At 35.2% G+C, this 16,698-nt stretch overlaps 5 protein-coding genes across 6 annotated transcripts in view; all 5 read right to left on the bottom strand.

The window, feature by feature from the left end:
• LOC108564893 overlaps positions 1 to 3,031 on the bottom strand; it is a 6,147-nt gene extending 3,116 nt beyond the window's left edge. Inside the window, exons 1-5 of the mRNA XM_017924092.1 lie at positions 2,934 to 3,031; positions 2,693 to 2,876; positions 2,167 to 2,371; positions 276 to 464; positions 90 to 207 (exon numbers count right to left, since the gene is read on the bottom strand). Of these exons, the coding sequence (XP_017779581.1) occupies positions 90 to 207; positions 276 to 464; positions 2,167 to 2,371; positions 2,693 to 2,849 (669 nt within the window). The 5' untranslated portion in view covers positions 2,850 to 2,876; positions 2,934 to 3,031. The remainder of the gene's footprint in view (positions 1 to 89; positions 208 to 275; positions 465 to 2,166; positions 2,372 to 2,692; positions 2,877 to 2,933) is intronic.
• A 1,015-nt stretch (positions 3,032 to 4,046) lies between these two features.
• Positions 4,047 to 6,505, bottom strand: LOC108564896. Of its 2 annotated transcripts, XM_017924096.1 has the most exons (4): positions 6,262 to 6,505; positions 4,519 to 5,190; positions 4,403 to 4,462; positions 4,047 to 4,348 (listed from the first exon to the last, which is right to left on the bottom strand). In XM_017924096.1, exons 1-2 carry the CDS (start codon positions 6,377 to 6,379, stop codon positions 4,748 to 4,750), a joined length of 561 nt encoding a protein of 186 aa, XP_017779585.1. In that variant the 5' UTR covers positions 6,380 to 6,505; the 3' UTR covers positions 4,047 to 4,348; positions 4,403 to 4,462; positions 4,519 to 4,747. The 2 variants fall into 2 exon arrangements, with proteins under 2 accessions (XP_017779585.1, XP_017779584.1); XM_017924095.1 differs by having other exon boundaries at positions 4,403 to 5,190.
• Positions 6,506 to 6,972: 467 nt separating this feature from the next.
• LOC108564897 lies at positions 6,973 to 7,718 on the bottom strand. Its single transcript, XM_017924097.1, has 2 exons — positions 7,361 to 7,718; positions 6,973 to 7,302 (listed from the first exon to the last, which is right to left on the bottom strand). The coding sequence occupies exons 1-2, from the start codon at positions 7,428 to 7,430 to the stop codon at positions 7,067 to 7,069; spliced, it is 306 nt and encodes a 101-aa protein (XP_017779586.1). The 5' UTR covers positions 7,431 to 7,718; the 3' UTR covers positions 6,973 to 7,066.
• A 1,209-nt stretch (positions 7,719 to 8,927) lies between these two features.
• Positions 8,928 to 11,816, bottom strand: LOC108564898 (probable cytochrome P450 6a23). The gene is made up of 5 exons (XM_017924098.1): positions 11,546 to 11,816; positions 10,530 to 10,767; positions 10,180 to 10,469; positions 9,602 to 9,963; positions 8,928 to 9,499 (listed from the first exon to the last, which is right to left on the bottom strand). The coding sequence occupies exons 1-5, from the start codon at positions 11,728 to 11,730 to the stop codon at positions 9,066 to 9,068; spliced, it is 1,509 nt and encodes a 502-aa protein (XP_017779587.1). The 5' UTR covers positions 11,731 to 11,816; the 3' UTR covers positions 8,928 to 9,065.
• Positions 11,817 to 12,701: 885 nt separating this feature from the next.
• LOC108564892 (cytochrome P450 4C1-like) lies at positions 12,702 to 15,551 on the bottom strand. The gene is made up of 9 exons (XM_017924091.1): positions 15,463 to 15,551; positions 14,865 to 15,084; positions 14,630 to 14,736; positions 14,481 to 14,571; positions 14,239 to 14,424; positions 14,104 to 14,173; positions 13,759 to 14,047; positions 13,565 to 13,633; positions 12,702 to 13,496 (listed from the first exon to the last, which is right to left on the bottom strand). The coding sequence occupies exons 2-9, from the start codon at positions 15,031 to 15,033 to the stop codon at positions 12,981 to 12,983; spliced, it is 1,497 nt and encodes a 498-aa protein (XP_017779580.1). The 5' UTR covers positions 15,034 to 15,084; positions 15,463 to 15,551; the 3' UTR covers positions 12,702 to 12,980.
• Between the last annotated feature and the right edge of the window lie 1,147 nt (positions 15,552 to 16,698).

Raw genomic sequence — 16,698 nt, 5'->3', positions numbered from 1 at the left:
ACCAATTTAGAAATAAGATGAGCGAGCGAAGCGAGTCCTAAGAACTATAAATGTTTATACAAATTTGTAAAATGCTTTCAGTTTCTCACCTCGATTCGTTGCAATTTCACTTTGATCCTCAGATTCTCCACTGAGATTCCCGGAAGTTTTCGCACGTCGTTTCTCAATTCTGAGACCGTTCCCACCGACAGTTGATATATCCTAAGCCTTGAAAATGAAAACAAAATCTATCAATAGTTAGCATTGATTCAACTAGATGGAAGAAGCATTCTCACCAGAACGGACCATTCCCGTATATCCTGTATCTGCTCCCAAAGTATCCTTTTATATCGTAATCGCCGTGTATATCCAAAAACGGGAACGTCAGATTGAGGGTGAGGATGTTGTTCAAATCGTACTCGACGTAATCCAATTTGAATCGAGACAAATGCTTGATTTCGATATGTTCCAGGAAGCCTTTCAACCTTCGAAACGAAACAAAATAAAAGTGCAATCATCGTTCGTCCAATGAGATTTCGGCGCGTTTCCGTACCGACCAATTCGTATGCGAAATTCATTCATCTTATGAATCTACGTACAATAATAATTGTTGAATTATTACGTAAAAACTTTTTCGCCTTGACTTTGAGAGTCGAATGTTTGTGCAGCCAGAACAGCTCTTTAATTCCATTTAATTTGTTCTTTCCTATTTGCTGATGTCTACTCGTTAATTGCGGTTCGCGTGCCGCGGATTTTTTGTTCCGTCCTCTTTTCAGATTGTCGCGTATTATTATATCATTCGAGGTAAATTTAGAAAGCCCGAGCGACGACGGTTTTTCGCTCTGCACGCCATTTCCCTGCTTATTCCCCTAAATGGCAATCACCATCCACTCGAAACGAAATACGTACACTATACGCCTTCACTAATTGAGACTTATAGATAACATTTTTCTTACTTCCTTCGCTTTTCTTTTCTTCTTGTTACCTCACCATTAAATCGAACGCAAACTTCTAATCTAAACGGGAGAAAGTTGCAGATCCTTCATTTAACTTCACTTTCATTGTTTCACTCTTTACTACTTATCAAGTTAACTGAATTAGTTCTAAACTCTCACGCAATTATCATTTATTTACTGTCAATTGTGACCTCCACCTACTTCGATCATTATGATTTCACATTGAAAGTAAATTAATAAATTGCAAACTGCAACATATATTCAAATATTAACTTACTAAACTCATTCTAGAACAATTATCATTTATTGACTATCAATTTTCACTTACAACTACTTATATAATTAAAATAATCTTTTAAAAAAACATCAAATTAAAATTTCCTATCATCTACATCAATTATCCACTTTTCATTATAATCTCATATTAAAAAACTACTCTAAAAAGATGCTAAAAGTAGCACTAACTAAAATGTAAATTGAGTTACAATAGAAAACACGAGATGATAAAATATAAATTAATGAACGCAATTATCATACAAAAAAAAAACTGCAAACATATTAGTTTTTAAATGTAAATTTGTGTTAAATTGCTTTTCTGAGTATATTACACAATTCTATTCTCAATTTACTACAATTATCTTTAAACAGTTTAATTAATTAATGGACTTAAATGAAATGTCATTTTTTATAATTAATTTGCTGTCAATAATGATGTTTAATTAATTATCATTAAAATCGATTTGCTTTGATTGTCAGTTTTTCATTTATTGATTTTGTTGTCAACTATGATATTTAATTATTTTTTTTATTAGAATTTTAATTTTTTAATTTTCTGTAATAAATGGACATAAGAAATTATTATGATTTTACAAATCAGAACAGAGATGCAAATTTATGACAATAATAAATCATAAAGTATGAAAGGGTGTAAAGTCTAAGTTTTGTGACTAACGTAAAAACCGTGTACAATAATTGTGTAAATATGTCATTTATATAACGAACAAGGAAATTCAATTAGTAAAACTATAAAATGATAATTCTAGTATTATTATTGTTAATTCTTTTTTTCAACAAATATTTGAAGGATCTTTCGCGGTTTTAAGTGAAACTTTTCAAGAAATACAACTAGTTTAAATTTTTTTTGTCATAAGTTCTTGCCACGCAATTGTTTATTTTTGTTCTTGTTACCAAGTGAACAAAGTTAATTGATTAAATGTTATCGTTCACTTACGAAAGAGCCTCGTGTTCGAAGTCGATGTCCAATCGATCGATGGTGAGCGGATCGAGTATGGGCAGACCCAATTCGGGAATGCCGATGTTCATCCTCTTCCTGAACTCCTCGAGCAACCTTCGTATCCTGTCGGTGACGGAACCGGCGCTCGTTATCACCGTGGAAACGGTTGCATTAAGAAGCTGAAACCCTCCTCGGACCACCCCTGAAACGATTGAAGCAAATATCTTAAGAAAATTAGTTTTTCAATTAAGATCGTTTTTCCTCCGTGTGTTACGCAATTGACTCTTAATTGATGTTTTTAATTGGTTCGGAAGGTTTTCTGGTGTTGCGTAACACCAGGAAACTCGGTGGGAATCGGTGCGGTATGATCTCTTTAAACTCTCTTTCAAATTTCACCGATTCGAACGTTGTTAATATTATATACTGTTTTCGATTCGATTTTCAAGGCTCAAAACGTAAATTTTGCGTAACAAACGTTTTCGGTCGGGCCGGCACGATTTGTCAACTCTTCTTCGTCGCTTACCAACTGTGGTGTCCGCAATGCCGTTGACGACACGACCCAACGGCTGGAAGACTGTGCTCAGAAGTCCGGCGAGAAGTTGCGGTTTTCCCGACGTCGCTCCCATCAAAAGTCCAAATACCAAAAGAAGAGACACTCTATTCGTCATTATCGAAACCATCTTTTGGCAACTTAATTTAAGCGCCTGCTGCAGATGGAAGTAGAAGAAGGTAGCCGATTGAGCATGAAAGTAAAAGTTACGCACTGTTAGTTTAGTTTAGCTGGTGCAGTTTGCGAGGCGTCGAAAAGACTGCGCGGTTCGCGAAGGTCCATTGGCGAAACGACGTGGAAATAAAAAATAAATAAAAGAACGGTGAACAAAAAGTCCACGCATTGGCTAAGGTGGGAAAAAGCTGCAGTTGGCGGTGGGACGAAAACAAACGCTAAAATGGAAAACAATCATTTGTTTTGTACACGCTGCGATTACTAATTGAGAATTAGGCGATTGATTGGATTATTTTTTTTGTTGTCGCTTTAACAAAAAAAACACACGAATTTAAATATTCATAATTGAAGATAAACTGAAGAAAATACAAGTAAAATCCATTATCGGAAAATGCGTTTCAATTTTTTTTATTGTAATAGAAAATTTAGTCATAGACGAGTTTAAAGTCTCAGCTAATAATTACTATATTTACATTTTCCAGAGAAAACCCATTCTCCTTCAAGTTTACATCATAAATAAAAACAAAACAAAATTACCGCGCATCAAATTTAAATTTGTAAATGAAATTTAATTACCTGAAATTTTAGAACTTACGATCAAAATTAAAATTAAAACATTTGATTATTCGATGCACATGTAACGCAAGTTGTTTGTTATGTATCTACTCAGATTGGTTTTCGCTTCAAATCGAAAGTGTTCTAACTGGATCGCAAGAAAAACCAATGGCATTGCATTCCAAAGCATTCCTCGGCAATAAATCATGCCATCTATGCAACCTGTAACGCGGACGTGCTAATGAAGTTGTAGTTAACTGACACTTAAGTGCTAAGTAAAATTACTAAGTAGTTAAAGAAAAAAGATGCAATACGAAGGTGGCGAGTTCGAAACTCAAACAAAAAGTTAAAAAAATAAGTTTAAAATTAAAATTAAAACTAATTCAGGGTAAAAGTATTAAAAATAAACGTATTAATTCTTGGAATTTTTATTTATCTAATTTATATAATCATTACATAGTTTTTCTTTAGTTAAAATATCATTATTGTAGAGAGAAACGTTTCTAAAGTAAAACATATTAATATTTTGACTACGAAACTTTTCGATTTATTTACTATTATCTTTGTACATAAAGTTAAGAAATTAATATGACTGTCGATGAATTTCGTTAAGTGTTAATGTATAGAATGAAGAATGTAACTAAGACTATGTTAAATTGTAATTGTAGTAAAGTTTATGCTATTTTCCGAAGAAATATTGAACGAAACCTTGCAAGATTCTGAGAACGTTCGGGATGACGGCTAAGAAGTTTGCGGTGAAGACGCTCGTGAGAATCGAGATGCCGTTGGAGAAGATGATGAGCAGCAGTTCCCAAAATGTGACCTTTACTATTCCAGTTTTGTTGCAGTTATCATCGTTGCCCGATTTAGATCTGACTGAGAAGACGTTTTCAGGAGTAACTGAAAAAAATAATATTTAGTTAATAAGTCAATTGAAATGAAGTAGTGTTTCACCTGATAATCCGCTTTTCAATGGTTGAATCTCCTTATCTAGTGCAGATCCTACTCTGGTTTCTTTTGGAAATAGTTAAACAGTGTTAATTATTGATTTATTTAGTGTTCTTGATTACCTGATGAAACTGAAGAGGTTTGTATTAAGATGATGGAGACGGTGCAGAGGAGTAAGAATTTCGTGAGACTCATTGTGATGATGATGATGTTAGTTCTTGATTAAATTTGGAATTTAGTTTTCGCCTTCGTTTCGGTTTATTTGTTTAGAATTAAGATAAAAATTTGTAAGTCTGTTTAATGTGGAATTAAGCAAATCAAACACGTTTTTTTTTGTTGTTGTTGTTCGTTTTATACTTTTAACAGCATGTTTTTGTCGCTCTGGATTTCCGCGATGATCGCCACTATAGTCTCGTAATAGCCTTTGCTGTACTTGGAGACTTTGTTGGCGACGTCGAGGAGGCCCACGCATCCGTCTATCAGAGCGGTGAAGGTGAGCTGAGCGATACGGATGAGCGCGACTATCGACCTGAAGATGAGACGGGGCACGTAGCCGAGCATCGTGAACGTGTTCTTGCCGAGTCGACTGCCCACGGAGAAGACGTTCGTCAGCGAATCTCTCCAGAAGATGTACACTTTCCCCAGGGAGTTCTTAAAGTAGGCGACGATGTTGCCCAACGTCCCCTTCACCAGATCCACAACCGTCAGATTCGTGTCGTCCAGAATCTGACGCTGATGGAGTATCAGCTCGGACAGTTCCGAGTTTATCAGCTCCGGACCGCTCTCAGCCAAACCTAAGACAATTTAATAAAAAATATTTAAGTTTAACATATTTGACTTTGACATATTTGACATTGACATATTTAATATATTTGACTTTGACATATTTGACTTTGACAAATCTTTAACCATGACAACCCAGATAACAACTGACGTCATTACCATTTTTTGCTTAAAATTATTATAGGAAAATATTAACGTTACATAATTTGACATATTTGACTTTGACAACTCTGTAACCATGGCAACCCATAACAACTGACGCCATTGCCATTTGTTGCTTAAAATTATTATAGGGAAATATTATAACGTTACATAATTTGACAAATTTGATTTTGACAAAACTCTTTAACCAAGACAACTCAGGTAACAACGGACGTCATTGCCATTTGTTGCTTAAAATTATTATAGGGAAATATTAACGTTACATAATTTAACATATTTGACTTTGACAACTCTGTAACCATGACAACCCATAACAACTGACGCAATTGCCATTTGTTGCTTAAAATTATTATTGGGAAATATTATAACGTTACATAATTTGACAAATTTGATTTTGACAAAACTCTTTAACCAAGACAACCCAGATAACAACGGACGTCATTACCATTTGTTGCTTAAAATTATTATAGGGAAATATTAATGTTACATAATTTGACATATTTGACTTTGACAACTCTTTAACCATGACAATTCAGATAACAACTAACGCCATTGCCATTTGGTGCTTAAAATTATTATAGGGAAATATTATAACGTTACATAATTTTACATATTTCACTTTGACAACTCTTTAACCATGACAACCCAGATAACAACGGACGTCATTACCATTTGTAGCTTAAAATAATTATAGGGAAATATTAAAGTTACATAATTATAAAATTTGGAGAATAAATATAATTTGATTTATTCTTAAAATTGCAAATAAAAGATATGAGATTTGATACCAAGAAAAATAAGTAATTGTACATTAAATCTACTTCACAAAATACAAGTTAGATTTATTATACAAATGCCACTTAAAGAGTGTACAAAATTTTTGAAACTTTTAATCAAATTTTGAAATTCGAAAAACTTACCTTTCTTTTGAGGAATCTGCTTTCCCATCGTTGTTGGAAGGATGACAGCAGTGATCAGCAGGACGAGCAGCTCGACAGTTTTCATCTTGTCCATGCGTTTCGCGCGGAATGCGAACATAAACTATTCGATTATATAATCAAATTCGATACGAATTAATTAACAGTGCACTACGTTCATAAATTCTGTATTTCCCTACTTCTATTTGTATTAGTTCAACCGAAATTACCGAACTTTCTTGTTTGTTTGTTTTCTTTCTTTTCTGCTTGATTTTCTATCTCGACAAGTGAAATTATTTTCGTTTTTCCCCATTCGCCTATACATATATTTGCAAAACTCCGTTGATTTCCACCGTCGCGATGCAAATTGCAAAAGTGAACGCAGAATTAAGGTCATTCTGTTTGGAATTCGAGAAGGAAAAGAGAAAAAAAAATAATATGAATAAATATGAATAAAGTAAGAAAAGAAATAGCGAAGGAAAATTGTCAAGTTTCTTATAACCTGCGTTTCTTCAATCATCCACGAAGGACTATTGATATATGCAATCGCCTTTATCTAATGCTTGCTGCGATATTATCAATAATTTCCGCATTTGTTTTTGTGTAACATTTGACAGTAAAAATAAGGTTATTTAAAAAAAAAGAATCTTTATTGATCTTGACAATTTATTATAAGTGATTTTGACATATTTGACAGGTTTCAGAGAGGATTGTTACAACGAAAACAAAAGATTGAAATATGTAAGTTGTTTAACTTGAAGCATGTATATTGATTCATTGATTGGTGACTACATCGTTAATCGTCCACTTAATTCATCCATTTCAACATTGCCTCGATCATTCTTAGGACCGAATTGAGGAACATCTTCGGAATGAAAAAGATTGCCTTCCTCAGGGATTGTAGGAATCCCCCAGTCTCTTCCGTTTCAGTCGACTCACCGGGTGTCACTTCCGTTGTTTCCGGAACTTTTTCCACATCTGAGGCGCGCACATTCTTCTCCATCAACCATCTCTGCGATCTGGCCAGATCGAAGGATGGAACGGCTACAAATGAAAATTATTATTACAAAATATGCATTAAACTTAATTGTATTGAACTTACGTTCTGCCTGTGCGTAGGCGATGGTCGAGAACACGAAGAGCGCGGCCAAAAGGAAACAAAGTTTTGCCATGGCGATAAGAGTTTAACTTTCTCGGATGAGTTGAATACCTTTCTGTACATCGTTTCTGGCATTCCATCGCGTTTTTATACAACAAATTTTAGCATATTTTAATTATCTCTGATTGTTTTCCTTGAGCGGATTTTGGTAATTCTCGAAATGCGTTTGTGTGCTTTCACTCTTATCAAATTTACCTTCAGATAAGATGACCACATCATATTGCGTGTACTTTTTTAAAATTTTATATAACATTTTCAATGCCATCAGCATAATTTGCACAGGTATTCGATCTTTTATTGCCGTTTGTTTGTTTCGAAAAATAAATCATGGTCGTAACTTTGTTTATAAAAGCTTAAAAGATTTTCTTTCACTTGCATCCAATTAGGAAGTAAATAATAATATATATATACTTATAATATTTTGTATGTTTCTTGTTCTATTTCTGCACTTCTAACAGGTTATATAACAACTGTCAGTTTGACGTTCGTAGTAATTATGTCAGATGAATTACACTGAATATAGTAAATCTCTATTTAATTATATAATTTCTACGTTGTAAGTTAGATTCGAAACTGTCATAATTAACGAATCAACTGTCATAAGGAATGACATATGATATTATGAAGCGATTCGGAGATAATTAACAATCAATTATTATTTATTGCACATTCAATAGTTAAGAGAAATGTAATAACGCAATGAAAATTTAAAAAAATGACATTTCAAATTTTTTGAACTGACATTTGTAATAACTGTCAAAGTTTCAATTTATAATTACGTACTACTAGTACACATGCTCTTTCCTTGCATAATCAAGAGATAAAATTACCAAATAAATTCAATGTTTTGGTCGGTCGATGTTGATTGATTTATTTTAGGAATTATTATTAATACGTTTATTTACATTATGCACGCGTTCGGCGCTTACGAGGAGTCAAAGGTCGCCTGGAAAATATCTGACTGAAACAGTTATCGCTCAATTAAATAACAAAAATAAAGAAAAGTAAACAAAAACAACACATATACACACACAAATTATTTGTGATGAATTTTAGAAAGAAAACACTTAGATTGCAGAAGAGACATAATATTGCTTGCAGATATCAAAGTTGTATGTTTATTTGTAAATCTGTTGATTACAGATTTTGTATGGCGTTGATGAGGGCAATGAGGGTTTGATTGATGGCGCCGCTGCCGACTGCGTACAGTTGATCCAAGACCTTCACCAGCTCCAAGAGAATGTTGACCAGCTGAACGAGAGCCAACTTCCCGGCTTGCGTCAGGGAATTGTGGACGTTCGCTTTGAGCTCCGCATTTGGGATCACTTTTGCAAATAGTTTTTAGTAATTAATTTTTGAATAAATGTAATTTGACTTACGGTCTGCGTACGCGTAAAGCAAGAAGGCTAAGATTAAGAACAGCTTCAGGAATACCATTGTTTCTATGGTTACGTGTAGGGTACGTTCGTTGTTTTTATATGGATGTGTAGAAATAGCGAACACCTTCGAATTATCTCGTTCCAGTTTCGTGTTTATTTTACGCGCAATTATATATGTATATATAATAATACTTGAAATTACATTATATTCTAATTCTATTTATAGACTCGCTTATGTTTAGACTAGATATTAACTACATATTATTAGGCTAAGGTTTTCGCTTGTTCAACTTGATCCATATGCCGTTACGGGCCGAGCGCATGAAGAACCTCGGATCCATTTCAAGAGGTTCTGACGTTTGAGTCTTGTCCACCTCCAGGCGGTAGTCTCTGATGATGGTGGCCAAAGAGGTTTTGGCCTGCAGTTGCCCGAACTTCATTCCCAGACACATCCTTGGACCATCTCCGAACGGCATGTACGTGTTCTTAGGAATAGCGTCCATATCGGCGAATCTCTCCGGTATGAATTTGTCCGGTTCCGGGTAGTACTTCTCATCTACGTGCAGAGCCCAGGCGGGTATGATGACCGGCATACCGGGCTGCAGAACGACCTCTGGTCCACCCTCTCGAGCCGGGGGAAGTTTGAAGGGTCTCGTGCACATCTTGGACAGCGCCATCAGCGGCACGTTCTTCCTGAGACTCTCTGCGCAAAATACAAAAAAAAATAGGAAAATTTTAGATTATTGCAATTAAACATTATCGAGCAGTGGAGTTTATCGAAATGTTATCATGAGATGACGTCTACCTTTAAGCACCAGATCCAAATATTCCATCTCTTGTATGGCCTCGTAGGTCAACTCGCCGTTGTACTTTTCCAGAACTTCATCTATGTTCGCCTTCAGACGTTCCTGTTCCTCCGGGTTTGCGGCCATCTCGTATAGAGCGTAAGAGATGACGATGGCGCTCGTCTCGTATCCATCGATGAAGAAACCACCAGCGTGAGCAGTGATTTCGTTCTCGTTGAATTCCTTCTCGTTGTTGATCTTCGCCCTCAGAGTAGTCATGAAGTCGAGGAAATCGTTGCGAAAGATCCCGTTATCTTTGCGGTATTTCAACGTCTCCACGACGATGTTCTTCAGGAAAGCTGTCACATCATCCGTGAAAAACCTATCAAAAAGAAAATACAATTTAAAAAATTTGATTAAACTTTAAAATTATCTTAGAATTTATTGAAAATTACTTAAGATCATTAATGTCTTTTACTTACGTCTATCGCAATTTTTGGTAATAACATGACTTTCAGCGAAACTTGAACGAAATGTGACATTTCTAGTTATTGACTTGTGTTGTTATATAAACAACTGATTAGTGAAATTAACTTACTTGACTCTGAATACTTTGGCCATCATCGGAACGGCCATGATGAGGACCATCTTCAAGCCGCTGATGAAGGAAGGTTCGGTGAGTTGTCTTCCGATCACCTTGAATTTGGCGTCGGGATCGATGAAGGAGTTTCCCTCGAGGCCGAAGGCGCAACTGGCGACGTTCTCACTAGTGAATCGCGTCGCTAAATCCTTCATCTCCAAGCAGGCGACGTCATTGGTGCACGTTTCTTCAATGTACTTCAACATCTTCTTTCCATTAACGATGACGTGCGGTGCCATATTCTTCACCTAATTTAATCAACAGTCAAGAAACTGTTCTCGCAAAAGCAACAGAAAAAAAAGACAGACCTTTCCGCTGGTGAAGCTCGGACTCAGCTGACTCCTCACCACCTTCCATTTGGGACCGCGAAGAACGAACGGATTATTTCCAAAGATGAAATCGTCGTGTTCGCTTAAATAGAAATCATTATCGTGGAAGGAGCTGAACTCCTTGATGACGATGTCTCTGATGATCTCCGGGTTGCGGATCACCACTCCCGGCTTGAAGAACTTGTAGAAACCGACGTAATTGCTGTCCGGGTATTGGCTGAAAGCGCACAATCGAAAATCAGTTTACGAAACAAACTTATCCATTTGCAAAACCTCGTAATTATGCAACTGATTAGCAACGTCTAAGCAGAGATATTAACAGTAATCGATTGATTTACAAATCGTTTCAATGTATCAATTTCATAATAATTTTATCAATAAACCAATTTCGAAATTTTAACAACGCAAAGAAGTAATTAAATTATCTCCAACTCTATTATAATTAAATTATTAAAAATTGCATTGTTTTCAATTTGTTTACGATACGTTTGAAACCTTGCGCAGACCTATACTTTTCTATGCCAAACAAAAATTAATAAAATACATGTATTTAACATAATTATTATTAATTACTATTATCATCCACAAAGAAACAATTACATTATTACATAAAACAAAATTTTATGGAAAAATAAACGTCTGTAAAAAAAAACGATGTTGTTTCCTTGGCAATCAACAAATTACATATCTCTTCAGTCAACGCCTTGCTGCGATGATAACGTCAATTAAAATTAAATTAATTATTGCAATTCTTAACAGCACACTGTTAAATGTGTTATATATTGAAAATTTAGTCATATTCACAAGAAAATAGTAAAATCCAGTGTACTGTGACACATTTCAAAGTGTCAAAAATTTGTGTGTGTTCACAATATAATATATAAAATATAAATGTCAAGAGTGTCATGATATAAACAAAGTCTTAAAACAAATTTTGCGTTTGTCATGATGTGACAGAAGAAGTTGCAGTATTGTTGTTGGGTAATTCTACTTACTTGTAGAGTTCGTAATAGATCTGCGCCAAAGATTTCTTCATCACGATCGAATCGTACAGCGTGCCGAAGATGTATTTGGGTGTTGGGCATGGAACTTTCCTCTTCTCCCAGTAATTGTAAGTATTTTTCAAATAGTATCTGATCAAGAACACCAAAAGCGCGAAAAGCGCTACCAAATCCCACATGATTATTTATTATTTTGAATATTCTCTTCGATTGCGCATCAATCTGCGAACACGAGCAAACAACGATTGCAGTTTGCCACTCGGACATCTTATATATATATACACTTGTATTGGAAACGTCCGTACTTTGTTTTTGTTTATTGGTTACAGTTGATAAGGGTTTCCCCCGCCGCTGTAACTAAGCAAATATCGGCTGGATAAACTATAGACAGAGATGATTATAATAGTAGTTGTACTATTTTATCGTAGATTGATTCAAAGCTGATCATCAACAAATTGGCAACTAATTGCACTTAATACATTATTTATTTAAAACGTGCAATTGCATGTATATAATACACAATTTATTATATCTGAAACGCATTGTTTCGGTATCGTTATCTGAAATATTCGAAATCTCGAAATCATCAATTGTCTCAATATTTTGGATTTTTTCTTAATGCTTATGAAAGGAAATGCAAAATTGGAGTAGTTGTAGAAGAAATCGAGCCAATTTCGTCATTGGCGCTGATTGTTTGAAATTGCCAATTGCCGACACGACACACGCAACGTGCAAAACATTTTCAAACCGCATCCAATTATCAGATTGCATGCATGTCATCGTTTATGTTAAATTGTGTTCTATTTTCTAAAGTAGAAAAACAATACTTAATTCATCTACTTAATCACCTAAACCGGATTCACTTAAATGACTATCGACATCACAATCCTCTTTAAGAACGATTTTTCTAGTTTTTTTTTTTTAATTTGTTTGCTTGATAATGAATTTGTCGTGCTTACTTTTCGAGGTATGAGCAAAAATGTAAATGTAAATACACTGATGTTTAAAAAACGTTACAACTACATAAGTACATACGTTTTATTTAGTTTTAATTTGGTTGCTCGATAATGAATTTGCTGTTATAAGTAAAAATATAAAAAACATATATACGATGACGTCGCTTTTTCAAAGTAAAATTTTATTCAGAATTGTTACGTAATCAGGTCCAAGATCTAGATCCAATAATGCCGCCCTGACTACAGTAAGTCATTGACATTACGTTGACAAATTTGTCATCCATCAATATGATAAGTCACGAAAAGTGAAAACCTTCACCTCAACTAATGCACGAAAGTCTAGTAAAGATATTTTGGTGGATGGAAAAGGCTACAACAAATTGATAAACGTATGCAAACAAATGTATTATTTATGTTTTAGTACAAAAGTTACATGTTATTAAATAATTTAAATTAAGTTTAGTTTCAGCTGTTCAGTCCCATATCCGCTTGAAGACCTTAACTTTGTAGCCGTCGATCGGCCGCACCGAGATGTCGTTCCTCAACCGGATATCCGGGAATTTTCCGTCACACTCGAACTGATAGTGCTGCAGCAGATTGGCCAACTCGATTTTCAGCATCTGCAGAGCGAGCGCTTTACCAATGCAACCTCTTGGTCCCATGCTGAATGGCAGATAGGCGTACGGATGTCTTTTGGCTACGTTTTCCGGTAAGAAATGATCGGGATAGAAGTGCAGCGGTACCTGCCATTGTGCGGGATCCCGATGGATCTCGAAGATCGGTAGGAGAACGTTAGCGCCCTGCGGTATCGTCCATTTGTCGATTTCGAAATCCTCCGTGCATTTGCGTAAAATGATCGGAGCTATCGTCGCCAGACGAAGGCAATCCTTGATGCACATCTCCAAATACTTCAATTCCGACAGATCCTCGTAAGTGACGGCTCTCGGTTTATCGCCGAAAACTCTGCGAACCTCCTGAGCTGCAATTTTCTAAAAAAAAAAAACAAATTACAGTAAAGAAAAAAAAGTAAAAGAAGAAGTTAGTTCGATTTGATTACCTGATATTCGGGATACATCCCGAAGCACATGCATGTTGTACAGAGTGTTATGGTTGTTGTATCTTCGCTCTGAAATCAAAGTTTGCACAATTAATTTGTAATTTGTTTATTTCAATGTTTTGCTTGGAAAAACATCAATAAGTCAAGTAAATTGATTGTACGAAAACACGCGTGATTATTGTAATTGAACTTACCGCTGCGAATAGTGTCATAATATGATCGGAAAGTAGTTTATGGTCGGAATTCAATTGAACGTCTGGTAACATGTGTATTTGATCGATGATCGGCACGAAATTATCGCTTCCGTCTAACATCTCCGGATCGGCTTTAACTCTTTCCTTCGACTTTTCGATGGTGTTCATTACCATATGCCTGATGGTCGTCATGATCTTCGACCGTTCCTTCTTGTAACGCGACAAATCGAACGCGATTTTGCTGTGGATCCACGGCTTCACCATTTGAGAGAAAATGTTATCGTAAATACTAAGAAAAGAATACATTTATAACGAATTATGTTTGCAGGTTTAAACGCATCGTACTCTTCCATTGCGTGAAGGACGTCCAGGTTGGAGCCATTTATGGTGTCCAATTTAACGCCGCAGATGATCTCTGCAAAATGTTAAACAACAATTTATTTATTATTATTTTTTGGAGAGAAAAAGAAACAATCTTGCCTCCGATAATGTCGAAGTTGAGGCAGTGCACCTCGTGATGGATGTCCGAGTAACCTTTGCCGACGAACTTCTCGAACGCTCGAACGAAACTCACACTGTGCTCTTGCATCGAGTCGAAGGATGTCTTAAGGAAGTTCGTGTTGAAGAGCGGCAGCAGTATCCTGCGATCGTGCTTCCACTGCGGCCCTACAGAAACGATGCTAATCATTTCGGATATTGAATTGGATTTGGATCGAGGTTACCTGAATTGGTGATGAGACCGTTACCAACGTAATACTTCATGATGTCGTAAAGGTCGCTCTTGTGCGTCATCTTGGTTGTGGAGAGGATTTTCTGAAAATGTGAGCGGTAAATCACAACGATCATCAAGATTCTGCAAACTCTTTCTTACTTCGACGTGATTGACATCGGAGAAAACCAGTAGCAGATTGGGACCGAGCCAGAGTCTCATCGGGTGCGGATAAGCGTTGATGCATGATCGGATGCGCTCGAAATGTACTGCGAATAAGTTAAATTTAAATATTATTCAATTGAATGTATGTGTAATATTTTTTTTTGCTTTGTAATTGTACAGATTTGATTGCGAAGACTAAAGGATTCGTGCGCAACATCAAATTACAACTCACGGCTGGTGTCTCCGGCGAAAATGAGAGCATTTCCGATCAAGGGCAGTGACGGTCTCGGCCCGTTCAGTTGCTTGGATATCTTGTAGAGGGCACGTCTCGACCAGAGGATCTTCGCGATGCGGACGGTCGTCACAATCGCAAGTAAAATCACCAGCAACAATCCGATCATCGTTATATAAGAAAAACGTAGGGTATGCAAGGTTACGAATACAGGCTTCACCTAGTTACAACACATAATATCCATTACCACAGCAAACAGATATTTAAAGCAAATTAAAAGACCTTTAAAAATGAGTTAGAAAAACTTAACAATATCCGCAAGAATAAAATAATAAACTAACTTTGCAAATACAGTGGAACCTCGCTTAACAAGCAAAATGAATTGTAAGAAAAATTACTCGCTTAATGAGCGACGATGAGAAGATTTTGCGCCTGCTACATGATTTTTAAAACTTGTGTACACATTATATATATTCAACATACGAGTAAATATCCGGAAATTTTGGAACGGATTAAACTCGTTATGCGAGTTTCCACTGTATATAAACGGATTGTAAAGATTTCTCTGAACTCATGAATAAATAATTTTACAACTTACCTAAACGTTTCTACGTTTGTTGGTCTTCGAATGGAGAGAGTATAGTGTGTACTAAATTCCAAAAAACAACTTAAACACTTATACGTTTTCATCTTGCGGTTGTGGCGGGGAGAAGAAAACACGAATAATTTGTGTAGATAATTGCAGTTATCAATAATTGCACCCATTAGCACATTGATATTGAGTAATAGCAATTTCTTATTTTATTAATAAACTCGCAATTAATATTTTCGACTCAATCAGGTTTTCTTTATCTCAAACTAGACGCGAATCACGCGATCTCGGGATAATAACCGGAATGCAATTAATATTATTCGTTATTATTTGTTCTTAATAATTAAAATAATTGTTTTCTCTTTAAATTATCGAAGTGCTCGGTCATCAGGTCTATTAACATTTCCGATGATGTTAATTATTTTTATTGATGTTAATTATAATGTTCACATTTTGTTTCTAAATTGATTCATTTGAATCTTATTTCTTAGATACGGAACATTGACATTTGAATACGATTAAAAAAAAGTCAAAGTGCGTCAACAGTGAAAATCCATTTCGCAATATTTTTCTGAAATTGTGAAAGTCAACGAAACGTTGCTAAGTAAACAGTAGCAGACACACTATGCGATCTAAAATGTATGCTAACCATAATAGTACGATTGTTAAAAATTAGTTCTAGGAAATTTGTAATAAAGATAATAAATAATTTCACTCCTGATAATTTGAGGATCGAACGAGAATCGAATAAAAGTTTCGAGTTGGCTGTTTCCGTACTGTTTTAATTTAAATGCGCGTGAATTGAGTTGCCTGCATCAATTAAAATCATTAATTATCTGGTGCGATAAATAAATGGAGACACAGCCGACACTTGGTAACATTTTATTATAAACTAACGAAGTTAAATAATAAATAATATTTACACTATTTGTTGAGTTTTACAAATGCAATTGATTTTTTTTTATATTTTTAGTTACTATAACGTTACACAATGTCAGTGATAAGAATAAGTAGATGTAACATACAAATATTGCGTAAACATTAATTAATAATTGGATTTACAATTGTGAATGCGAATAGAACGAATAGAAAAACACGTAGGTAATTTTGTTTTTCTGAAATTAGGAGAGTCTGACTAGAATAATATAAATAAAATTACCATCAACTTTCCATTTTAGTAATTTTACATAACGCGTAATATATTGCTTTTTCTTGTTTATACGTTTCAAATGTTTTAATGGA

The sequence above is a fragment of the Nicrophorus vespilloides genome, unplaced genomic scaffold, assembly GCF_001412225.1.
Source record: "Nicrophorus vespilloides isolate i.1.1-1 unplaced genomic scaffold, Nicve_v1.0, whole genome shotgun sequence".
NCBI classification, from domain to species: domain Eukaryota; kingdom Metazoa; phylum Arthropoda; class Insecta; order Coleoptera; family Silphidae; genus Nicrophorus; species Nicrophorus vespilloides.
Note: the sequence above shows the minus strand (reverse complement) of the source record. Positions and strands in the feature narration are given on the sequence as shown.